The 26,207-nt window shown below is 48.1% G+C and overlaps 1 protein-coding gene across 1 annotated transcript in view; it reads left to right on the forward strand.

The window, feature by feature from the left end:
- The window catches only part of arhgap42a (Rho GTPase activating protein 42a), a 505,650-nt gene that overhangs the window by 346,121 nt on the left and 133,322 nt on the right, over positions 1 to 26,207 (forward strand). The window contains exons 8-10 of the mRNA XM_038818093.1: positions 8,161 to 8,290; positions 16,361 to 16,461; positions 17,942 to 18,048. Of these exons, the coding sequence (XP_038674021.1) occupies positions 8,161 to 8,290; positions 16,361 to 16,461; positions 17,942 to 18,048 (338 nt within the window). The remainder of the gene's footprint in view (positions 1 to 8,160; positions 8,291 to 16,360; positions 16,462 to 17,941; positions 18,049 to 26,207) is intronic.

Below are 26,207 nucleotides of genomic sequence, written 5' to 3' on the forward strand. Positions count from 1 at the left end.
TGTACTGGTGCAGCTGTGTGGTGCATAGTAGAGGGTGTCCAGGAGCCTCTTCACTGAACTGAGGTGAGTGTCTCTGGGAAGGTGGAGGATGTTGGAGACAGCTGTGACGGGAAATCAGTGTCCACATCGAAATCAAGCTCCGGGGTATCCTGGGTTTCAGGCACATGCATCAACTCCGTGTCGGTGTGGTCATCGCTGCTTGGCACATGGGGTTGGGGGGGGGGAGTTTCTGGGTGTGGCACTGGTTGTGGCTGCAGGCAGGGGACACCAGATGGACCTGCCCCATTACCAGCAGCTCCTGCAAGACACGAGACAAGACGCATGATTAAACCGCGGTCCGGGTGAGGGTGGTTGAGGGCGAGGGTGATGTGCGGGTGAGGGTGATGTGGGGTTTAGGCTGGTGGTGTGTGTTTTGGGTTGGGAGTGAGGGTGGAGATGGTGTTGAGGGGGGTTGACACATGTGTCACGGGGACCTCCCAATAAGCGGGATCTCACTTCCTTGCCCGCGGCCGATCTCCACCCCGGCATCTTCCCTTTCCTCAGGCCTGCCAACCACATCTGGAGCCTGCTGCTCTGCCACAGTGAAGGGCCACAGGTCTGGCGGTCCCTCTCCAGTTCTCTCCCACCCCCGGCCCTTTGGGCGACCTTCTCCTGGAGGTGGGGGGGTGGGAAACAGAAAATGCAGTGTTAGACAGTCTGACATAGCTGGTGGCTTCACTGGCCTGGGCACCCGGCCATGGCGGCCGTTATGGGTGCAAGTGGGGGTTCTACCCTCCTCTGGTGGGGGGGTTACATGTGTGTGGGACAGGGGTTGGTGCCAAGGGCACAGTGCTGCTTACTTACCTGGTCACCCTGAGGAGCTCGTGCAGTTTCTTCCGGATGCTGTTGCCCATGGCACTCACCGCCTCTGCCACCTGCACCCAGGCACAGTAGACGGCGACGGCTGGCAGACGCCTTCCCGAGCCGGAGTACAGGGTGGCCTGCCTCTCATCCACAGCTTGCAGGAGGGTCTCGAGCTCGGCATCTGTAAGCCGCGTGCCTTGCTGCCATCTTGTTGGTTGGGATGGTGTGTCTGGGGAGTAAAGTGTGTATATGCGGCTGCAGCTTGAGTGCCAATCACAAACCCAGCGAATCCCACATCATTTCTCATTGGAGGCAGTTGTGTTCCATGTGTCGCCGGTGCTAGCCCCTTAACAGTCGCAGGTGCGATACCAGTTTTGCAGTCGTGGAAGTCCATGAATCCTGCCCCGGCATGAGCACTTTGTCCAAGGAATGGAGAATCCAGCAACAGATCTTTGTTAATAATAATAATAATAATAATAATATAATAATAATCTTTTATTGTCACAAGTATGAAGATAATGCGAAAAGCCCCTAGTCGCCACATTCCGGCACCTGTTCGGGTAAGCTGGCACGGGAATTGAACTCACGCTGCTGAACTTGTTCTGCTTTACAAACCAGCTGCCTAGCCCACTGAGCTGAACCACGATTGTTGATTATGTGTGTGACATAAGGGAGAAAGAGTCCCCAACCCCAGGCGCTATACTGAGGGTCAATGGGTCCAGCACCATTGTATTGTCCATGAGGACCAGGGCTGGGATTCTCCCCTACCCGGCCCGCCCCAAAGGTGCGGTCTAATGCGTCTTGTCTTGTGTCTTGCAGGAGCTGCTGGTGATGGGGCAGGTCCATCTGGTGTCCCCTGGTCGGCCTTTGGCGCCATGCCAGCCGGGGCTGAAAGGACTTCACCGATCGACATAAGTCTGCACATGCGCCAGAGCGTCAGCAGCTGCTGACGTCATCCCCGCGCATGCGCAGGGGAGGGGGTCACTTCCGCCTCCGCCATGGTGAAGACCATGGCGAAGGCGGAAGGAAAAGAGTGCCCCCACGGCAAAGGCCCGCCTGCCGATCGGTGGGTCCCGATCACGGGCCAGGCCACCGTGGGGCACCCCATGGGGCCAGATCACCCCCAGGACCCCGGAGCCCACCCTCGCTGCCTGCTCCCGCCAGTAAGGTGGTGGTTTGATCTATGCCAGCAGGAGAGGGTTGACAGCGGCGGGACTTCGGCCCAGGGTAGGAACCGGTCTGCGTTGAAAGAGTGGTGTACAGCAGTGTTTTTCAAACTTTTTTTCCCGGGACCGACTTTCGCCAACTGCCCGACCTTCGAAGCCCACGCCGACCGACCTTTGGGACTGACGCCACATTCGCTTCCCTTTAATGTGAGAGGTGAGCCTGCCGGGTGGTAACAACCTCACTCCATTGTCTTTGCATCCTGTCTTTCCCAAATTTCCTGCCTCATGCTGGGTGAGTCTAGGAAGGAAGCATGCCCCCGTCTGCATCGGCGCAGAGTAACTGGAGCGCATAGAAACATGCCCCTCTCTCTGGCCATGATCTAGCAGCCGCGTTGCACCCAAAGTTTGGCGCAGCTGGTAGAACATTACAGTGCAGTACAGGCCCTTCGACCCTCGATGTTGCGCCGACCTGTGAAACCACTCTAAAGCCCATCTACACTATTCCCTTATCATCCATATGTTTATCCAATGACCATTTAAATGCCCTTAATGTTGGCGAGTCCACTACTGTTGCAGACAGGTTATTCCACGCCCTTACTACTCTCTGAGTAAAGAACCTACCTCTGACATCTGTCCTATATCTATCTCCCCTCAATTTAAAGCCAACCCCCCTCGTGCTAGCCATTACCATCCGAGGAAAAAGGCTGTCACTGTTCACCCAATCTAATCCTCTGATCATCTTGTATGCCTCAATTAAGTCACCTCTTAACCTTCTTCTCTCTAACAAAACAGCCTTAAGCCCCTCAGCCTTTCCTCATAAGATCTTCCCTCCATACCAGGCAATAGCCTGGTAAATTTCCTCTGCACCCTTTCCAATGCTTCCACATCCTTCCTATATTCCAAATGCGGCCGCGCCAGAGTTTTGTACAGCTGCAACATGACCTCATGCCTCTGAAACTCAATCCCTCTGCCAATAAAAGCTAACACACCATACGCCTTCTTAACAACCTTATCAACCTGGGTGGCAACTTTCAGGGATCTATGTACATGGACACCGAGATCTCTCTGCTCATCCACACTACCAAGAATCTTACCATTAGCCCAGTACTCTGTCTTCCTGTTACTCCTTCGAAAATGAATCAACTCACACTTTTCTGCATTAAACTCCATTTGCCACCCCTCAGCCCAGCTCTGCAGCTTATCTATGTCCCTCTGTAACCTGCAGCATCCTTCCGCACTGTCCACAACTCCACCGACTTTAGTGTCATCCGCAAATTTACTCACCCATCCTTCTATGCCCTCCTCCAGGTCATTTATAAAAATGACAAACAGCAGTGACCCCAAAACAGATCCTTGTGGTACACCACTAGTAACTGAACTCCAGGCTGAACATTTCCCATCAACAACCACCCTCTGTCTTCTTACAGCGAGCCAATTTCTGATCCAAACTGCTAAATGACCCTGAGTCCCATGCCTCCATATTTTCTGCAATAGCCTACCGTGGGGAACCTTATCAAACGCTTTATTGAAATCCATATACACCCCATCAACTGCTTTATCCTCGTCCACCTGTTTGGTCACCTTCTCAAAGAACTCAATAAGGCTTGTGAGCACGACCTATCCTTCACAAAGCCGTGTTGACTATCCCTAATCAAATTATTCCTTTCTAGATGATTATAAATCCTCTCTCCTATAAACCTTTCCAAGACTTTGCCCACAACAGAAGTAAGGCTCACTGGTCTATAGTTACCGGGGTTGTCTCTACTCCCCTTCTTGAACAAGGGGACAACATTTGCTATCCTCCAGTCTTCTGGCACTATTCCTGTAGACAATGACGACATAAAGATAAAAGCCAAAGGCTCAGCAATCTCCTCCCTAGCTTCCCAGAGAATCCTAGGATAAATCCCATCCGGCCCAGGGGACTTACCTATTTTCACACTTTCCAGAATTGCTAACACCTCCTCCTTATGAACCTCAAGCCCTACTAGTCTAGTAGCCTGTATCTCAGTATTCTCCTCAACAACATTGTCTTTTTCCTCCGTGAATACTGACGAAAAATATTGATTTAGCACCCCTCCTATCTCCTCGGACTCCACGCACAACTTCCCACTACTGTCCTTGACTGACCCTACTCTTACCCTAGTCATTTATACTTGACATACCTATAGAAGGCTTTAGGGTTATCCTTGATCCTACCTGCCAAAGACTTCTCGTCCCCTCCTGGCTCTTATTAGCTCTCTCTTTAGGTCCTTCCTAGCTAACTTGTAACTCTCGAGCGCCCTAACTGAACCTTCACGTCTCATCTTTACATAAGCCTCTTGACAAGTGTTTCAACTACTTTAGTAAACCACAGTTCCCTCGAGCTTCCTCCCTTCCTGACAGGTACATACTTATCAAAGACATGCAGTAACTGTTCCTTGAACGATCTCCACATTTCAATTGTGCCCATCCCCTGCAGTTTCGTTCCCATCCTCTGCATCCTAAGTCTTGCCGCATTGCATCATAATTGCCTTTCCCCCAGCTATAACCCTTCCCCTGCGGTATATACCTATCCCTTTCCATCGCTAAAGTAAACGTAACTGAATTGTGGTCACTATCACCAAAGTGCTCACCTACCTCCAAATCTAACACCTGTCCTGGTTCATTACCCAGTACCAAATCCAATGTGGCCTCGCCTCTTGTTGGCCTATCTGCATACTGTGTCAGGAAACCCTCCTCCACACATTGGACAAAAACGGACCCATCTAAAGTACTCAAACTATAGCATTTCCAGTCAATATTGGGAAAGTTAAAGTCCCCCATAAAAACTACCCTGTTACTTTCGCTCCTATCCAGAATCATCTTTGCAATCCTTTCCTCTACATCTCTGGAAATTTTCGGAGGCCTATAGCAATCTCCCAACAGGGTGACCTCTCCTTTCCTGTTTCTAACCTCAGCCCATACTATCTCAGTAGACGAGTCCTCATCAAATGTCCTTTCTGCCACCATAATACTGTAGGAAGGAAATACTGTAATATTGTCCTTGACTAACAATGCCACCCCACCCCCTCTTTTACCACCTTCCCTGAGCTTACTGAAATATCTAAACCCAGGAACCTGCAACAACCATTCCTGTCTCTGCTCTAGCCATGTCTCTGAAATGGCCACAACATCGAAGTCCCAGATACCAACCCATGCCACAAGTTCACCCACCTTATTCCGGATGCTCCTGGCGTTGAAGTAGACACACTTTAAACCACCTTCCTGCCTGCCGGTACAACCTATATATTGGAGCTACAATTCAGGTTCCCAACCCCCTGTTGAATTAGTTTAAACCCTCCCGAAGAGCATTAGCAAATTTCCCCTCCAGGATATTGGTACCCCTCAGGTCCAGGTGTAGACCATCCTACCTACCCCAGAATGAGCCCCAATTATTCAGGTATCTGAAACCCTCCCTCCTGCACCATCCCTGTAGCCACGTGTTCAACTGCTCTCCCTCCCTGTTCCTCATCTCACTAGCATGTGGCACGGGTAACAACCCAGGGATAATAACTCTGTTTGTTCTAGCTCTTGAGTTTCCACCCTAGCTCCCTGAATTCCTGCCTTATATCCCAATTCCTTTTCCTACCTGTGTCATTGGTGCCTATGTGGACCACAACTTAGGGCTGCTCCCCCTTAAGGATCTCGAAAACACGATCCGAGACATCACAGACTCTAGATGCCAGAAGAGCCTTCCGAGATCTTCCAGGCTCGCCACAGCTCGTGAGATCTAACACGATCTGAATCCCACCTATTGTGACTGCAATCACTATTTTGCAAATCTGCATATTAGAGTGAGACTAGGTCACAATCCTGGAACTCCGTCCCTTACAGCACTGTGGGTTAACCTACACCTCAGCGGGGGCTGCAGCGGTTCAAGAAGGAAACTCACCACCACCTTCTGAAGGGCAACTAGGGATGCGCAATAAATGCTTTCTTTTTTTGAAATAAATGCTTTCCTAAGCAGCGAGGCCCACATCCCACGAATTAATTTTTTAAAATACTAATTTTAAATCCACAGCCTTGCCACAAATAAACTTGTGAATCTGTGCATTCCACGTCCAGGCAAAAACGCTGAACACCATAAGGTGAGAAGTAGAGTGACAGATGGATAAAATGGGGCAGGCAGAATTTGATGCACGCCATTGCGGAGTTTTAAAGTCTATTATCAAAAGGGAATAGCCTAACTTCTGTGTCTCTATATCTATGTCACTACTTCTCCATACTTCCGTACTAATCTCCCGGATTGCGACCTAGTGGCAGTGAAGGAACTGCGATATATTTTCAAGTCAGGGTGGTGAGTGACTACGAGAGGAACCTCCAGGTGGTTGGGTTCCCAGGTATCTGTTGCTCTTGTCCTGGATAGTAATGGTTGTGGATTTGGAAGATGCTGCCGAAGGAACCTTGGTGAGTTCTTGCAGTGCATCTTGCAGTGCCACGGCTGCCGGTGGTGGAGGAGGGATTGAATGTTTGTGGAAGGGGCAGCAATCAAGCGCGGACTGCTTTGTCCCAGATGGTGGTGAGTGTCTTGAGTGTTGTTGGAGCTGCATTCATCCAGGAAGGTCGATCTGCAAAGATTATTTACCAAGAATGTGGAATATCCTAACATTGGAACCAACATTATTCAACCATGACTTGCTGGAATGCACAGTTGATGCTTTTGTGGTTGCAGCAGAACAGGGCCATATTTTCTTATTAATTTGGTCATCCATATCCTTAAACCTGCAATCTCATTCTTTCTTTTTGTCCACTTGTTTTTTTTTCAATTATGCTATTCGTAAATTTTGCTTGCAGACCAACAAATGACAGACACAAGCTAACAGTAATGAAATCAAAGAAATATGTATTTTTGGATCTCTACAGCAATAATATTTTTTTTGGCCCTGTCGTACCGTCTGAGAAAATAGTTATTGCCATAAAATTCATGATACTTGGATCTTGGCATATAGAGTAAAATTTCCAAATTTGCCTATGATACCAATCTTGGAGTAGTGACAAACATTGAGGATGCCAGGAATCAACTGCAACATGACATTGGTAGACTGGCAGAATGGGCAGTCAAGTGGCAGATGGATTTGAAAAGAGAAGTGCAAAGTGATGTATTTGGGGAGAAGACACAGGGAGAACCAATGATAGACTTTATGGCAAAGTTCTGACAACTGTGTAAGGCCAAGGGGACCTGGAATTGCATGTGTGTAAATCTTTGCGACATATTGAGAGAGTAGCAAATGGGATCTTGAGTTTCATGCATAGAGTTATTCGGCCAGAAGAGTATTGTGACCATTTTTGATCACCACATGTTAGAAAAGATATGAGGGTCCTTCAGAGGGTGGGAAGAGTCACCAGAATAGTCTCATGCATGAGAAATGTTTGCGACACGATTGGGTTGGAGAAACTGAAGTTGTTCATCATGGAGCAAAGGAGATTTAGTAGGGATGTTTCAATAAGTGGGCAAAAAAAAAAAAAGCAGTCCCCTTAGCTTATCGTACAAGCATCAGAGGACATGGATCTAAGATTTTGGGAAAAGCATGCAGGGAGATGTAAGGAAGAATGGTTTTAAGCAGCAAGTGGTAAAGTCCTGGAACTCACTGCCCAGGAAAGAGAGCCGATCAATAATTTCAAAAGGAAATTAGATGGACATTTGAAGGAAATAAATTAGCATGGTCACAGGATATACCAGGGAATGGGACTGACCAGTTTGTCCTCCCTACAGCAGGCCTGGATTTGGGCCAAATGGCACTAAAGAATGAGATTCCACATTTGAAGTTCGTTTTCATGCCAGAGAGTTAGTTTGGCAGGAATTATGCTGTAAAACTAAAAGGTACTTAGAGTGGAATGATTTGACTAAATTTCTCTTGTGAGTTTAGGATTTTGGACTTTCATGCTGTTAATAAGTTTAAAAGGAAATCCGTTTGGTGAGATGTAGCTTTTTCTTAGCTTGCGGTGGTGCAGCGCACCTTGAGATAGGTTTTCAGATTCTTGTGTTCAGCTGCGTATATGTACCTCCCAGTAGTTATCTGATTTGGGAGTAAAAATGGAGAGCACTGTTAGCCTTGCATATTTAGTAAATGCCATCATGCTTTTGAGTGCCTAAGCCTTAAGGCCTATTGCAATGATTTTGTTCTATCTCAAGACCAGAAACAATTTTGAAAGTACCAGGCAGGAAGTGGAAAGACTGATGCAGAGAATGAAATCAGCCCCTCAAGATTACAAACCGCCTGGCCAATGGACAATGGAAGGTTATCTCTATGTGCAGGAAAAACGTGAGTGCCCAAAAGCAGTTCTTGTTATTCATTCTCTTACCAATTGCCTTTTTAAAATAAAATATAGTAGACTTCCTGCTGCCTTTTAAAGGTCTATCAATTGTATTTCTTTATGATTTCAAAAAATCTTATATTTATTGGTGTTCTAGTAGCACACTGCCTGTTCACATTTAAGTTATTGGTTCAATTGCATTTTAGATTTATGAGATAAATGTCTTTCACTCTGCTGGTTAATGAATTATAAATTAAATACATTTGTGCAGTCTCGTCCCAGAACTACCGAGATGGGGTTTTGAGCAGGGAAGTGTGCGTAAATGTCCACCACACTAAATTTCTCGTAATTCAACACAAATTGTCAATCTTACTCGGGCCAAAAGCTAATTAGTATACAAGGAGAAAAAATTACACTGGCAGATTATGCATATATTCTCGGATTGGAGTTCAAACAAATTGGAAGATTAAAGAGAACCTTTAAACGGTTGTGGTTTGTATACCTGACCTATGAATACTTAATGCTGCAAATGAGTGTCTTGAGATCAAAAAGTGTTCAAATACCTCAGCATTGAAATTCCTTCTAATGACTGCCAAAACTCAGTCGGAATGTAAAATGAAAGTGAAAAAAAGAGAACACAACATAATAGAGTGCATGCATAATTCTAACAATGCTAGTGCATGCACAATTCTAACAATGCTACTGAGATATTTGAGTTTTGGAGTTCTTTTGACCGAACACATCAGGTGCCATGATCACTGTGTGATATATTGCTTGTCATATTAAAGACAGTGCCATAACCTGCGTCCGCATGGGACTAATGGGGTGGGGATGATTGTATTCCCATGTCCTTTGCGGTATACAAGCTTCCCCGCTAAGGAGGTGGGGGAAGCTTAATTGCTATTGTATGGAAGGTCGGCCAGTTGGAGACTGGCCGCACGCAATCCCGGTTGGATATCACCGGGAGCATTGTACCTCAAGCTTTGCAAATATGCCGTTGTACCCGGTCTACATTTTCTATAACCAACTATTGTATATAGTGGTACGTGTAAAGACTCTTTGAAAACAAGTAATTCTTTCATAAATTTCTCCTATGTTTGGAAAAAAGCGTCTTCATTATAAGCTAATAAAGTGTCAATCGTCTAAGTCCTTTAAAGTATCAATAACCTAAACCATAAACTTCTGAAACCACTTACAAATTGTCTAAAATGACATTGTGAGATTGACAGCAGAGAACAAAGAAACTAAGTCATATATCAAATCATGTTTTCCTTGAGGAGCAGCTGTTTAATCAAACCTAATGGACACCGAGGCTCTCAACCAGCCTTATTATGTATGATTGGCTGAGAGTCCAGAAACCTATTTGAGTAACATTTGAATACCTCTAATTGGCTTCTCAACTTATGTTGCTTTGATGGCAGCAATCCTAGTTTCTATAATCTCTCCATTCAGTCCAGCTACCATTATGATAAACCCCCTCTGCACCGTTACCAAAGGTTTGACTTCCTTTTTAATATGTGCTGACCATAATTGATCACAGTACTCCAGCTGAAGTTAATCTGGTAATTTTAAAAAATTCAGCGTGACTTAGTTCTTTTTGTATTAATTTCCCTTATTTACAAAACCAAGGATGCCGTATACTTTATTAACAGCCTTCTGAACTTGTCCTACCACTTTCAAAGATTTCTATCCACACATCCCCAAGACTCACTACCTCGGATTACCCTCAAAATAGTACCATTCAGATTTTATTATTTTACCATGGTTTTTCCAAAACAGAATCATTCCATACTTAACTTCATTAAATTACAACTGGCTTGGTGAGCTCATTTCACCACTTAGCTCATTTCACTAGTTTGCCTTCCTTTCTCTAGTCTGTTACTATCATCCCCATTATTTACCAAGTGTTGCCAAGTGTTTACAAAATTGGAAAATGTTACAATGTCCCAGATACCATCACCATCCCTGGGTAAGCCCTGTCCCACTGGTAGGAGACCTACCAGAGATGGCAGCACAGTGATATCTAGTCAATAGGAAGGTGCCTTGGGAGTCCTTAACATTGACTCCAAACCCTATAACGTCTCAAAAATGGCAAGCAAACTTCCTGATTACACCTTGCCTTTACATCCCACCCTGTAAATGGGACAGATTTTGAATAGATCTAACTACTCAAAACTGGGCATCCATTTGGAGCTGTGGGCCATCAGCAGCAGAGTGGTACTCAACCAAAATCTGTAACCTAGCCAAGCTGTTCCAGTACAACTACAACATTGGCAATGTTGAAAATTGCCCATTTGTGTCCTGTCCAGAATGAACAGAACAAATCCAATCTAGCCAATCACCCCCATCAGTTTACTCTTCCATCATCAGCAATGTGATGGAAGGGTTCATCAATGCTATCAAGTGACACTTACTCAATGATAACCTGCTCACTGACACTCCGTTTGAGTTCTGCCAGGGTAATTCAGCACCTGACCTCCTTAGAGTCTTGGTCCAAACATGGGCAAAACAGCTGAGGCGAGGTGTGATTGCCTGCCATTGATATCAAGGCAGCAATTGACAGAATGTGGCATCAAGGAACCCTAGTAAAACTGAAGTGAATGGGAATCCAGAGCTAGATTCTTCATTAATTGGGGTCAAACATGACATAAAAGAAGATTGGTATGATCTTCGAAGGTCAATTATCTCAGTCCCAGGGCATCACTGTAGGAGGGTCTCAGGTTAACGTCCTAGAAAAAACTTACTTCAGCTGTGTCATCAATGACCGTCTCTCCATTATAAAGTGTGAATTGGGGATGTTTGCATAATATTCAGTACCATTTTAGACTCCTTGGATAATGGAGCAAACCAAGTCCATTGCCTGGGCAATATTCAGCTTAGGTTGATAAGTGGCAAGTAACATTCACATTACTCAAGTACCAGACAATGACCATCTTGAACAAGAGAAAATGTAATCATCTCCCTTGACATGGCATCACTATTCCGCAAACCCCACCATCAAATTCTTAAAGGTACCATTGACCAGAAACTGAACTGGACCACCCACGTAAATACTCTGGTTACACCAACAGGGGTTGGTAATACTGCAATGAATGACTCACCTCCTGGTCACCATCTGCAAGGACCAAATAAGGAATGTGATGGCATATTCTCCACCTGCCTGTCTAAGTGCTGCTCCAACAATATTCAGGAAACCTGATACCATCCAGGACAAAGCAGGCCATTTAATTGGCACCTTATCCACTGCTTTAAATAGAAGCATTCACTCCCTCTAGCACCGACATATAGTGGCAGCATTTTGTACCATCTACAAGATGCATTGAAGCAACTCATCAAGGATCCTTTGGCAGCACCTTCCAACCCCTTGACCCCTACCACCTTGAAGGGCAAGGGCAGAAGATACATGGTGATACCACCACCTTCAAGTTCCCCTCCAAGGCACGTACCATGTTGATTTGAAACTATATTGACATTCCTTCACTGTTGACTGTTGTTGGATTAAAATCCTTGAACTTCCTTCCTAACAGCACTGTAGGTTACCTACACCACATGGATTGCAGCGGTTCAAGGAGGAAGTTCACCACCACCTTCTAAAGGGCAATTAGGAATGGGCACTAAATGGGGGCTTAGCCAACGATGCCCACATCTCATGAGAGAATACATTTTTAAGAAAGAACTGATCTCTTGGTGACGGCTCCACATACTGCTTTCCAGTAGGAAAACACCCATTCACCACTACTCGCTGTCCCTATCCCTCAGCCAATTACTTACCACCATACTTTTAATCCTATTTTCTTGTTTTTTCTTAATAAGTCTGCTATGTTGTATTTCATCCATTTCTTTGGAAAGTCCATGAACACAAAATTTTGATTCCCTACTGTTCATAGTTGCAGTGTTAGGGTTGTTATTTTAGTTTCAAAATGGCATCTGTACCATGGGTTTACATTTCAAGCACATTTTCGGAAGGTCGGTTGTGTGGCCTTAGGACCATGTGCTGGTGTATGCAATATCAGCTGATTTGATGTCAGCATTGTCATTTTCAACTTCACCATTCCAGTAAATCCAATCTTAAACTGAATGTGTGTTAAGCAGCAGAAAGGAGCCCAAAACAGAGTTATTCAAATGGATTGCCAACCACTCCTGTGTTAGTTGCAAATTAATTTCTAGTGGCTCTGACTGAGCTAGCAGAAGTGCTTGGTGATTTTCAAAGTTGCTTAAAGTCAATACTATGCTGCATATTAGGATTCTGACTGCAAGAGTACTGTTGACACTACTCTCTCCCAGCCACAAATACAGAATAACCATCCTCATTGATCTTCAGCTTGAGAAAAAGATTGTGCAGAAGCAGCATGGAAGAGAATAGGCTATTTAGAGAGAAAGAAGGGGGAGGAAAGCTCTCATCAGTGGGCCTTATCCACCTTGGATCTTCTGGGAGCATTTTTCTTACCTACAGCCTCAAAGGTAAGCAAGGACAGTGCTGCTAAGGGCGATGAAGATGACTATGGCCTAGACCTCCTTCAAATCAGGATGCTTCCAGTTCGGACATGCAAAATATGTAACATTCTCAGTTTGCCGTCCATATCTGTATTAGGGAGGAAATTGACCCTCTTTATGCTGAGGGAGTGAAGTACATTGTGTTGTCTCTGACCAGAGAAAAGCAGGTTTTGCTTTGTCATGATAGCATGCTTTTCCCATAGTGCAGAAGGGAATGGATGGGAAAGTGAAATTTGGAACACAAACAGATCATCCATGATCTTATTGGATGGCGATGCAGACTTAAGGGATTGAACAGCATACTTCTGCTCCTATTTTGTGTGTTTGTATGTGCAGAGTGTGATTGACTACACATACATGATTTTACAGGCACTGTATCTGACTGCATAAACGTACACGAACCGCAAAGGACTCACTCCTGGAATGGGTAGTTGGTATGTGGTTATGCTCAGCATATCATGCAGGTGAATGCCTGCTGTCCTAGAAGCAGTCATTGATGCATTTAATAATAATAATCTTTATTTGTGTCACAAGTAGGCTTACATTAACACTGCAATAAGGGCAGCGCAGTGATTAGGACTGCTGCCTCATGGCGCCGAGATCCCAGGTTTGATGCCGACTCTGGGTCACCGTCTGTGTGGAGTTTGCACATTCTCCCCGTGTTTGCATTGGTTTCGCCCCCACAACCCAAAAATGTGGAGGTTAGGTGGATTGGCCATGCTAAATTGCCCTTTAATTGGAAAAAATGAATTGGGCACTCTAAATTTAAAAGAAAACATTGCAATAGAGATTCTGTGCAAATCCCCTAGTTGCCACATTCCGGAGCCTGTTCGGATACACTGAGGGAGAATTTCAAATGTCCAAATCACCTAACAGCACGTCTTTCAGGACTTGTGGGGGGAAATCGGAACACCCGGAGCAAACCCACACAGACACGGGGAGCATGTGCAAATTCCACCCCGGGGCTGGGTCTTTTATTCCATTATCCTTCTCCACTTATCCCTTTTTCCAGTTTGGTCTTCAAACAAGTGCTGTATTATTTTTAAATTTGGGCCTGGACTTTTGCAATTTCAGAGATCCTCTCAGTTGTGAAAAGGGTGGAGGAGGCCATAATTTGGTGGTTTTGCCCTTGAACGCAGCACCTACCATTTTTGTAGGAGCCCTTGTCAGGATTTGCACATGCATGTTTTGGGGAGGCAGCTGCCATATGAAACAGAAGCTGCCTCCACTCATGCCTAATTTTGTTGATCCAGGTGTGAAACATAACGGCCGGAATTCTCCCCCACCCGGGAATCGGCGGGAGCGGGAATCGCACCCCGCCGATCGGCGTGCCCCCCGCAGCGATTCTGCGGCCCGCGATGGGCCGAAGTCCCGCCACTGTCAGGCCTCTCCCGCCGATGTGGTTTAAACCACTTCTGTGCCGGCGGGATTGGCGGCGCGAACGGGCCCCCAGGATCCTGGGGGGCCCACAGATCGGCGGGCGGGCCAGTGTCGTGGGGGCACTCTTTTTCTTCCGCTGCCTCCACGGCCTCCACCGCGCATGCGCCGGTGGTGACGTCAGCGGCCGCTGATGCTCCGGCGCTTGCGCGGACTCACGCCGACTGGCGAAGGTCTTGCGGCCAGCCCCGACGCCGATCGCCGTAGTGCCAAAGGCCATTGGCGCCAGCCGGCGGAGCGGGAGCCACTCCGGCGCGGGCCTAGTCCCTAAAGGTGCGGAGAATTCTGCACCTTTGGGGAGGGCCGACGCCGGAGTGGTTGGCGCCACTCCGCTACGCCGGGACCCCCCGCCCCACTGGGTAAGGGAGAATTTCGCCCAACGTGTGCAGGCGAGACCTGTAGGAGCAGGTCTGAATTTTGTGATGTCCTTTGGATAGTTGGGGCACCCTTTTGGAGCTTCAGGATATCCCTGTTGAATTTGCCACGGAACACCTTTGGGGGGGGGTCAGGCGTCCTTTGGAATTGTTAAAAATAGCATAAATATGTGTAAATGTGCATAAACCCATTAACTGTCAAATTCATTGGAACTGTCAAAAGTGTCAAAATAAACTGCCAAAGGCAACTTTCAAACGTGCTTAAATGGACTGTCAAAAGATGCTGTCAAACTGTAAAGACATTTAAAATTCCTACCCGTTAAATCTTTGAAAAATACATCTTGAGTGTTTTTAAAAATCATTTCTTTCTATTTCACTCTGTTGGCATAAGCCTGTGGGCTGCCATTACATGACTCATTTCACAAACTTTAATTATCACAATAGGGTATCTGACATTTCACAATTTGAGTTACAGTTCCAAGTAGTTATAGACTCTTTAATTGGGACTATCTATTCCAATGCATGTTTATTTAAAACTATGTAGTTGAATTTTGTATAGCATTGGTCTCCTTATTTAAGGAAATATGTTAGTGCTTTAGAAGCAATTCAGAGGAGTTTTTCTAGATTAATAACAAGAATGGACGGATTGTCGTTGGAGGAAAGGTTGGAGAAGTTAGATTTGAATCCACTAGAGTTTAGAAGAGTAAGAGACGACTTGATCAAAACCTTTCAGATCCTGAGGTATATTGGCAGTGTATACGTGAAGAGGATGTTTCCTCTTGTCAGAGGATGTCGAACTAGGGTCACTGTTTAAAAATAAGGGTCACTCATTTAAGGCTGAGATGAGGTGAAATGTTTTCTCTCAAGAGGGTATTGTTCCTCTGGAACACTCTTCCTCAAAAGACAGTGAAGCAGAGCCTTTGAATATTTTGATGAAAGAGCTAGGGTATAAAAGGTTATCGGTGATGGCAGGAATGTGGGGTTGACGTCACATTCAGATTAGCCATGATCTAATTGAATGGTACAGGAAGCTTGAGAGCCTACTCCTGTTGCTAATTTGTATGAATTAAATGTTGGTTCTGATTGAGATTATGTATTTGAATGTCGATGTGGTAAATTATTTTTTAATGAATGAGTGATTTAAAAAAAAAATGAAGTCCATAATGTACACTTCGAGCTTTATATTATTTCACCTCAGCATGGTCTGCCCATGGTGGATACTGGGTGAGCTGGCATGTAGGTATATGGGCAACGGGTGGTGGTGGGGGAGGGGGTCATGGGTTGGTATGCATTGATCTCTGGGCTACAAAAGGCCCTGGGGGGGGGGGGGGGGGGGAGGTGGAGCAGAGGGGCATGGAGAGACTGAGGAGCCATGGAGAGACTGATGAGCCATGGAGTGTGGGCAGAGAGGTACAGGTTAACATGAAGAAAATTACAGGCCACTGAGGTGGGTTGAGGCATAGATTGCCAAGGAGGATGCGAGGGGCCATAGATGGGGCAATACAGTCCCAGAGCACCAAGCCCAGCCCACCTCCACGCCCAGCAGCCTCCACTTGTTCCAGGGCTGTCTGGCCAAACTCCCAGAGACCCCGCCGCCCTGGAACAAAAATCTCAACAACTGGGGCATTTTTCCCAGATAGCGATTGCCAAGTCGGGAGATGTCCGGACTGCGCTCCCAACCCGGGAATGAAAATCCAGGCCTTGATGTATTTACTCTCTTAGGCATTGCATCATTATATGTAAGCTGTATAACAGCAGTTCTTTCTTTTTTAGGACCCCTTGGGTTTGCATGGATAAAACACTACTGTACCTACGAAAAAGCAACAAAGACATTTTCAATGACTTTATGTGAACCAAAGTCAGGGGGGAAATTGGTAAATTCAAAATTTTATCTCATATAAGTGACGAAAAATGTACTTTTCGCTTACATTATCTAAAGATAATCTATGCACACTTTTTTCGTAAATGCTAATTTTGAACAACTCAACTCAGTTTTCCACCCCACCATGGCACTGAAATGGCCCCTTTGAAAGGCACAATTTACAGCTTATGCAACCATGATCATAGTAACCTATCCCTCTACATCTATCCAGTTGTAGCCAGCATCACTTGCAATGTCTTTCTTCCTATTATCTCTGGAGTCTTCCAAGAATCTACCTTTTGCCTACTCGTATTTCTCATCCACATGCTATATCTGGCCAATACCTTTTTCAGCTCCTGATTTGTCATACTGCTTATCTCACAAGTAATTTATGAACAGTTGCTTTACCTATTAAATGTTGAGAATACCTAAACCAATTTCTTTGACCCCTGCCATAAAATGCGTTCCCTAGCCAATAAATTGATCCGTCTCCTGGGCCATTATCTTAAGACTCAACCAGATCATTTGCACATTATTTGACCCTGAATTCAAGCATCTGGCCCCATATATTATCCATCACCAAGAGCATCAACTTAACACTTCCAAAGAATTGCTTGTCCCTACCCCTGCCTCAGTTCATCTGCTGTTAAAATCCTCTTCCAAGACTTTGATATCTCAGTCTGATTCTTATGCTCTCCTAATTGGCCTCCCAACAGATCTTCAAGATCACTGCTCTTGCACATCCCTAAATTCCATCACCCTATGGTTGGTGGTTGTGCCTTCAGTGTCCTGGGCCCACCGCTTTGGAAATCCCTCTGTAAACCCCTGCCTCTCTACCACTCTCCACATTTAAATTGCTCCTTTCAAATAGATCAAGCATTTGGTCAGTTGTCCTTAAACCTCTTTGTGTGGCTTAACATCAAATTTTGTTTGGTAACATGCTTTTTACTATTAAATATGCTATATAAATGCAAGTTCTTGTAATAACAACATATAATGCAAATGAAGTTGCGTGGTTGCGTAATTTCTTTTGACCCATTATTAGTAATTGGTGTAATAAGTGTTTGTATGGGCAGCTCGGTGGCGCAGTGGGTTAGCCCTGATGCCTCACGGCACCGTGGTCCCAGGTTCGATTCCGGCTCTAGGTCACTGTCCGTGTGGAGTTTGCACATTCTCCCCGTGTTTGCGTGGGTTTCGCCCCCACAACCCAAAGATGTGCAGGGTAGGTGGATTGGCCACGCTAAATTGCCCCTTAATTGGAAAAAATGAATTGGGTACTCTAAATTTAAAAAAAATTAAAAAATAAGTGTTTGTATTAATTTTTTCAATAGAATTAGAATCATAGGAGTTATACATAGAAAAGACAAGAACAATCAATTCCTTTTCTGTGGAAATATTGATTTACGTCAGTCGATCTGCCATAGAGTTGCTTGTCTGAATGTCTGCTGTATTTGCCATGAAAATGTCTGACATATTTATTTGCAATTAAATAGAATGGCCTTGTAACAGCTTCAGAAATGTTCAAACTGAAATTTTGCATTCGAAGGAAGACGGACTCAATTGATAAACGCTTTTGTTTTGATATAGAAGTCGTGGAAAGGTAAGTTAAATTTATACTCTTTGGATTGACTACTTTTTTTTAATAAATGTTTTTTATTGGGTTTTTGAACAAGGTATAATTACCGTTATGTACACAGGATAAGGAACATATATATATATATATATATATATATACACCTATCTAGAAGAGAAGGGCACACCCCAACATACCAAGGAGAAGGAAATGGTACATAGTAAAAAACAAATACAATAAAATATGAAATAGAATAACTGGTAGAGTATTGTACACCAGCTCGACAGCGGCAGCTCTGTACTCCTGGCAAAATTATTCAAACTACGTAAGTAGGCGACTGTTTGCGGAGGGGGATTGGGGAGGCAAATATACATTTGGGTGCCGGAGAGATAATTACAGTGTGCAATACTTGGCTGTGTTTCGTGTTTTTGTCGCCTGCTTCTCCCGGACGGATCCCGCTGCCGTCCCTCGTTCGCCTCCGCTTCTGCTGCTACTCCCGTCCTCCGTCTTTATTTTCCTCGTTCCCCGCTCCTGGAGATGTCATGCACGTTTTGGTATCCCATGCCTTCCTTCCGGCTCTCTCCCCCCCCCCCCCCCCCCACCTCGCTGGTTCTCCTCTCTTGATCGATTCCTCCCCCCAGCCCGGTTCGCCTTTCTTTCCTCAGGTTTAACCGTCCCCTCCTGCCCTCCCTCCCAGTCTATCTCTCCCTTTCATGCCTTGGCTACTTTCTCCTGATTCTTGACTAATTTCCCCTGATTCTTGGCTACCTGGCTATTCTTCCTCTTGTTCGTTGGCCACAAACAGGTCCCGGAACAGTCGCGTGAATGGCTCCCACGTTCTGTGGAAGCCGTCGTCTGACCCTCGGATGGCAAAATTGATTTTCTCCATTTGGAGAGATTCCAAGAGGTCGGACAGCCAGACTGCAGCTCTGGGTGGTGCTGCTGACCGCCACTTTCGGGCATGGCTCCACCCTCACCCCCACCACTTTGGACATTGCCTCAAAGAAGGCTGTCCAGTACTCCACAAGTCTGGGGCAAAATCAGAACATGTGGGCATGGTTGGCCGGGACTACTTGGCACCGTTCACATCTATCCTCCACCTCCGGGAAGAACCTACTCATACGGGTTCTTGTTAAGTGGGCTCTATGTACCATTTTTAGCTGCGTCAGGCTGAGCCTTGCGCACATGGCGGTGGAGTTGACCCTATGCAGTGCTTTGCTCCAGAGTCCCCACCCTATCTCAATCCCCAGGTCCTCCTCCCCTTTTTCTTGTTGAGTCCAGTACGGTGTCGGCCCTTTCTGTCAGTCGGTCATACATGTCACTACAGTTTCCCTTGCCTAGTATGCTTGCGTCCAGTAGTTCTTCCAGTAGTGTCTGTCGTGGCGGTTGTGGGTACGTCCCTGTCTCCTTTCATAGGAAGTTTTTAAGCTGCATATACCTTAGCTCGTTCCCCCTGGCTAGCTGAAATTTCTCTGTCAGTTCGTCCAGTGTTGCGATCCTGCCGTCCGTGTATAGGTCCCTGACTGTCAGTGTCCCCCCGTCCTGTCTCCACCTTTTGAAGGTGGCGTCAGTCAGTGCTGGTGTGAACCTATGGTTGTTGCAGATGGGAGCTTTGTCCGACATTTTGGTCAGGCCAAATTGCTGCCACAGTTGGTTCCAGGATTGGAGGGTGGCTGTCACCACCGGGCTGCTGGAGTGTTGTTTGGGTGGGGATGGGAGTGCTGCCGTGACGAGGGCCCGGAGGGAGGTCCCCCGCTTCCTCTGCGTGCACCCACTCGGCCTCTGGCTCCTTGATCCATCCCCTTATTCGCTCGGCTGTTGCCGCCCAGTGGTACAATTGTAGGTTTGGGAGGGCCAGACCCCCATGGATTTTGTCCCCCCCCCCCCCCCCCCCACGGGTGTACTGGGAAGATCTCGCTTTTGCTCATGTTGAGTTTGTAGCCCGAGAAGGCTCCAAATTCTTTCAGGAGCGCAATGATTCCGTCCATGCTGCTCTGTGGGTCCAAAATGTAGAGGAGCAGGTCATCTGCATAGAGTGAGACTCTGTGCTCTCTGCCTCCCCTTCGGATCCCCCTCCATCCTTTTGCTGCTCTGAGCGCGATTGCTAGTGGTTCAATCGCTAGGGCGAACAGCAGCGGGGACAGTGGGCATCCTTGTCTGGTGCCCCTGTGCAGTTGGAAGTATTGGGAGTTGGTATTGTTGGTCCGTACGCTCGCCATGGGAGTGTGATATAGGAGCTTTACCCAGGAGGTGAACCCTGTTCCAAGCCCGAACCGCTTCAGTACCTCTGAGGTATTTCCATTCGACTCTGTCGAAGGCCTTTTCTGCGTCTAGGGAGACGATCGCCTCTTGTGTTCTCTCCCCGGACGGGGTCATTATCATGTTCAGCAGGCGCCTGATGTTCGAGGTAAGCTGTCTACCTCTGATGAAGCCCGTCTGGTCCTCTGTGATCACCTCAGGTACACAGTCGTCTAGCCTTTTGGCTAGGATTGTGGCCAGTATTTTGGCATCTGCGTTCAGCAGTGAGATGGGTCTGTATGACCCACATTCCGTTGGGTCTTTGTCTTTCTTAGGTATCAGCGAGATTGAGACCTGTGCTAGCGTGGGTGGCAGTGTGCGAGTCTGTGAACATCTCCCGCAGGTGCGGGGCCAGCGCTGTCGCAAATTTTTTGTAGAAGTTTGCCGGGAATCCGTCTGGTCCCGGCGCCTTCCCCGCCTGCATGGAGCTAATGCTGTCCATGATCTCTCCCAGTGCTAGTGGTGCTTCCAAGCCCCGTTTTCTGTCCTCCCCCACGACTGGAATGTCCAGTCCATCAAGGAACCGTTTCATCCCAGACTCCCCCTTGGGGGCTCTGAGGTGTACAGCTCTTGGTAGAAGGCCTTGAAGGTTTTGTTAATCTTTTCTGGTTCTGTTTCTAACGTGCCTCTGGTACCCCTGATTTGCGCAATCTCTCTGGTGGCTGCCTGCTTTCTCAGCTGGTGTGTGTGCCAACAGGCGGCTGGCTTTGTCTCCGTGTTCGTACAGGGTCCCACGCGTCTGGCGGAGTTGGTGCACTGCTTTCCTGGTGGAGAGCAGGTCAAAGTTCCTTTGTAGCTCTTTCCTCTCCGCCAGAAGCTCTACGGTCGGGGCCTCGGAGTATTTACGGTCTACCTCCTGTATGGAGTCGACCAGCTGCTGCCTAGCCACCCTTTCCTCCCTATCTCTTCGCGCTTTGAAAGCGATGATATCCCCTCTTAGTACGACCTTTAGCGCTTCCCAGAACGTGGAGGGTGAGACCTCCCCGTTCTGGATGTTCTCCGTGTACTTTGCTATGGCCCGCGCTATCCTTTCGCTGAAGGCCTTGTCAGCTAGTAAGGCACTGTCCAACCTCCATGTGGGCCGTTGGGCCCTGCCCGTCTCTATCCGCACGTCCATGTAATGTGGAGCGTGGTCTGATATCACAATTGCGGAGTATTCCACTTTGTCTATCCCTGGAAGCACCGTTTTCCCCACCACAAAGAAGTCAATTCTGGTGTATACGTTGTGTACTGGGGAAAAGAAGGGGAATTCCTTCTCCCCCGGGTGGGCGAACCTCCAGGGTCCACCGCTCCCATCTGCTCCATAAAGTGACTGAGTTCCCTTGCCATGCTTGAGGTTTTCCCCGTTTTGGGGTTTGATCTGTCCGTCTTTGGATCCTGTACACAGTTGAAGTCTCTCTCCCCCCCCCCCCCCCCCCCCCCCCCCCCCCCCCCCCATGATTAGTCGATGCGTCGCTATGTCCGGGATTTCTGCCATGGTCTTTTTGATGAAACTCGTGTCGTCCCAGTTGGGCATGTAATCGTTGACTAGTACCATCGGTGCCCCATCCAGGGCTCTGCTGACCATGACGTACCGTCCCCCCGGGTCCGTAACCGTCTTTGTCGCCCTAAACATTGTCCTCTTGCCGATCAATATCGCCACCCCCCTGGCCCTTGTCCCATAGCAGGAATGGTAGGTTTGTCCCACCCAGCCCTTTCTTACCCGCAGTCGGTCCTGCTCTCTCAGGTGTGTCTCTTGGAGGAAGACTATGTCGGCCCTCATATTTCTTAGGTGGGTGAGGACTTTGGATCTCTTCACTGGGCCGTTGAGTCCTCTTACGTTCCAGGTGACTATCCTGGTGGGGGGCTTCTGCCCCCTCGCTCCTGTGGGATTAACCATACTTATCTGGTGGATGCGCCCCTGCCCTCCGGGGTTTCCCTTTGTTAGGGGGCCGTCCAGGATGGCCGCTGTCGCTGCTCTCTCCATGCGTCGGGTCCCTGCGCTCCAGGGTTTCTCTTTGTCCCGGGGGCACCCGCTATGGCCGCCCACTGTGTGTCTGCCACGCGGGTAGACCCCTGCACTCTGGGGTCTCCCTTTGCCCAGAGACTGTATTGGGGGGTGCTTGCAGCGGTTCCTTGTTTCGAGCTCTTGGTTGTGGCACTTTGTAGCCCTGTTCCTTTTCTAGCCTCTTTTGTTCCTTCTTCCCTGCATCCCCCCTCCCCGGTCCCTCGCTCCCTGTGTATCCCCCGCCCCCGGTCTCTCCCTTTTCCCTCCTCCCCCGTATACCCCTCCTTTGTCCCTCTTTCCCCTGTTCCTGTCCCCATTTGCTCTCCCGACTCTGATGGGTGTTCCCCCCCAATCCCCTGCCTGGCGCCTTCCCCCCTGTTGGGGGCGCGCTGCAGCCCTGCTTTGTTGCGTACCCCCGGCGCTAGCTTTCCTGTTAGTACGGTGGCCCCCCCTCTCGGGGGCTACTGTCTAGCTTCTCCCCTGCCTGACCTCTGCGGTTTACTGCCCGCTCTTCCCCCACCCTACCCTGCGCCCCTCTCGTTTGCTCGCCCTTCTCCATTAGTCTCGTTCCCTCGTGCTGGGGCCTGGCCTCCCAGCTGGAGCGGTCCCTCGGGCAGTGGTTTGCTCTTTGTTCAGGGTGCTCTTGCCGTAGCGGGGGCGGGGGGGGGGGGGGGGGGGGGGGGGGGCATGGCATTGCCTCACCCCTCCCCACCCCCCCGTCAGTGTGTCGTTGTCCCTTGCCAGGGGCCCCTCATCCCTACCCTCGCTGGTGGTTTTCCCGCCCGTGTTCCTCGACAAACTTGTTTACCTCAGCAGGGGCTGTAAAGAAGTATTCTCTGTCTTGGTATGTGACCCAGAGTTTCGCTGGATACAGCATACCAAAACGCACGTTGCTCCTGTGAAGAGCTGCTTTCGCCCTATTGAACTCTGCCTGTCTCCTGGCTATATCTGCCCCAATATCCTCATAAATTCGAATGGTGTGTCCTTCCCATTTGCAGGCTCTATTTTTCCTGGCCCAGCGCAGGATTGTCTCCCTATCCTGGTACCGGTGCAGTTTAGCTATGACTGCTCTCGGGTGGTCTCCTGCCTTGGGCTTCAGGCACAGCGACTGGTGTGCTCTGTCCATTTCTGGTGGGTTGGGGAAAGTTTCCCTCCCCACTAAGTTGCCCAGCATCTCGGCCACGTATGCTGTGGGGTTTCTACCCTCGATCCCCTCTGGCAGGCCCACTATCCTGACATTTTGCCTTCTTGAGCGGTTTTCCTGGTCGTCTACTCTGCCCTTCAGGCTCCCCTGTGTTGTGCCCAGTCTCGTCACCACCCCCTCCAGGGCCATGACCCGGTCGCTCATGTGAGTCGCTGCTTTCTCCAGCTCCTTAATGGTCGCCTCCTGGGCTTCCAGTTTCTCCCCTTGGGCATCCAATTTGTCCTCTATTCTGGCCAGGGCCTGCTGCACCCCTGTCATGGCCCTGGCCACTGCTGCCTGCACTGCGGCCTCTATGTCAGCCTTCGCCTCTGCCTTGTTTACCTGCTGATGCTCCCTCAGCGCTTTGGTAAAGGCTGCCTTCCAGTTCCAGCTCCCCCCTCTAGCCCCAGGGGAGAGGGCACCTGTCTGTCCAGCTCTTTTTGATGCGGCGATACCTCCGTTCTGTCGCCTCGTGTGCTGATTCGCTCGCCTGAGCTGGCTTGTCCATTGCCCCGTCTGCCTTTGGCGCCCCTTCTCCCTCTGCTTTGGCTCCCTTCTGGCATTTTTTCTCCCCCTTCCCTTTCTTCTTTTCTTCTCCCCTTGTTTTTTTCCGCACCCTATTTTAAAACATTTTTTGTTTCTTCCCTTTTTCTTCTCTCCTCCCTTCTTTCCTTTAAACTTTATTTTTTCTCTTTTATAAAACTCTTCTCAGGTGGGCTTGTTTTGGGTGAGAAGAAAAAGTGCAAAAAGAGAAAAAATAATATATATTTTTTTCCCCCCCTCCCCTCTGTTTAAAAGTTTTCTTTTCAGAGTTTTGTTTTTGCAGAAGTTCTTTTTCCTTCCTTTTCCCTCACTCACCCAGGGTCGAGAGAGAGAGAGAGGTCTCTTTGCTCCTGCTTCGTGGTGGTCACTGCCGGCTGGGGGGTGGATCGGTCCCCGCTGCGCTGTCCGGTTGGGGGGGGGGTCGGTCCCCGCTGCTCTGTCCGGTGGGGGTGGTTGGGTCGCTGGTCGCTCCTCCGTTCCCTCCTCTCCGCAGGCTCGGCTCCCGCTTCGGTCCGGGCCGCTGCCGCTCCAATCCTGGCCTGCGCTCTGGTGCCATGGGTGTTGGGGGGGGGGGGGGGGGGGGGGGGGACAGGACCTGCCGCCGTCACCACTGCCGCCGTCACCACTGCCGCCGGATCGCTCTGCCGCCGAGGCTCTCCCTTCCACCAATTTCACAGGGGTTTGACTCTTCCCCTTCTCCCCTCCTCCCGCTGTGGAGATCCCCCGAAAAACGGCCCCAACCTCGTTGCCCTGCGGGAGCCCCTTTCTTTGCGACCGCTCCGCTCGCCAACTGTTCTGATTGACTACTTAAGGTCAATAGGTATAAGTTTTATTGCATGGAAGAAAAAATTCAGTTCAAGCAATCCATGTTGGTATTTGTCCTGTACATGACCAGTAATTCTTATAGCATATCTTGTTCTTATATTCCTTTTATCCACCTTCCTTTCAACACCTTATCTGACCTATTCTTAAATGTTGAAATAGAAAAGTGGGACAAGTGGATCAAGGCCTCGATTTTCAGCTTCGCGGCGGGTTGCAGGAGTTGGTAAAATTCCAGGCTTTCTGCACCCTCCTCTGGATTAAGTGCGAGGAAATAAGGGATTTTCAATGCTGGGACAGTTTTGGGCTATAGCTGATCCAAGAAATAGGTTATAGGTAGTTAAAGGGGCTGCTATGTGTCGAGGCGGGCATTTTAAAAGGCCCAACTTGATGCAGTAAGACTTTAACCCAGTTACAATTAGAAAGAAAGCCTTCTTGCCTCACTCCTCAGTCCCACATTCCCACACACACTCGCACGCCCCATTCATGCCACCTCATACCAGGCTTTGTCAAACAAGCAATGTTTTCCCTGGGACACGGGTATTTTAGTACTCTAATGGATGTCTGCGCTGTTAGCCAAGAATATATATACAGTAGTCCCCCGTTATAACGCGGGTGTTGGGGTCCAAGACAGCCACCCGCGTTACATCCGAGCCGCGGATATCCACGATGGGGGTTTTTTAAATTTAAACATTTCATGGTTATTGGTAGACAGCCTCCCATAAGCCCCCCCGCCGTATATCGCAGACTGTTCGAAGCAGAGCAGAGACCACAGGGCAAGTGACTGCAGATCCACACGGTTATTGAGACAGGTTTAAAAAGGAGAAGATTGCCAGCTTTCGGCACACTTTCCTGGGCAGTGACTAATGTAAATATGTCGTTTAGATGTCAACATCCAACTTTAAAACTTCCTGAATGCAGCCCATCACTCTCGCTGCTGTCAGCAATCCAGCCACCCGCAGTTAACTGACAATTGGTGAAGGATTAACTTTGCAAACTTTTACATTTAGCAACTTTCTGGGCAGGCTTGTTTGCTAAAAATAATCCGCTCCCCGACTGGAAACCTGAAGTTGCCCCAGCTCTGTCCCCTTATCCCAGTGCAAGTAATTTTCGAATAATTTGGGGTCCATAAGCCCCCCTGCCGTATATCGCGGAGCGCGGTATAACGGGGGACTACTGTATTTTTTAATTCATTCATGAGATGTGGGCGTCGCTGGCTGGACTGGCATTCATTGCCTATTCCAAAGAGCATTTATGAGTCAACCACATTGCTATGGGTCTGGAGTCTCATGCAGGCCATACCAGGTGAGAACGTCAGATTTCCTCTCCTAAAGGACATTAATGAACCAGATGAGT

The sequence above is a fragment of the Scyliorhinus canicula genome, chromosome 14 (assembly GCF_902713615.1).
Source record: "Scyliorhinus canicula chromosome 14, sScyCan1.1, whole genome shotgun sequence".
Lineage (NCBI taxonomy): Eukaryota > Metazoa > Chordata > Chondrichthyes > Carcharhiniformes > Scyliorhinidae > Scyliorhinus > Scyliorhinus canicula.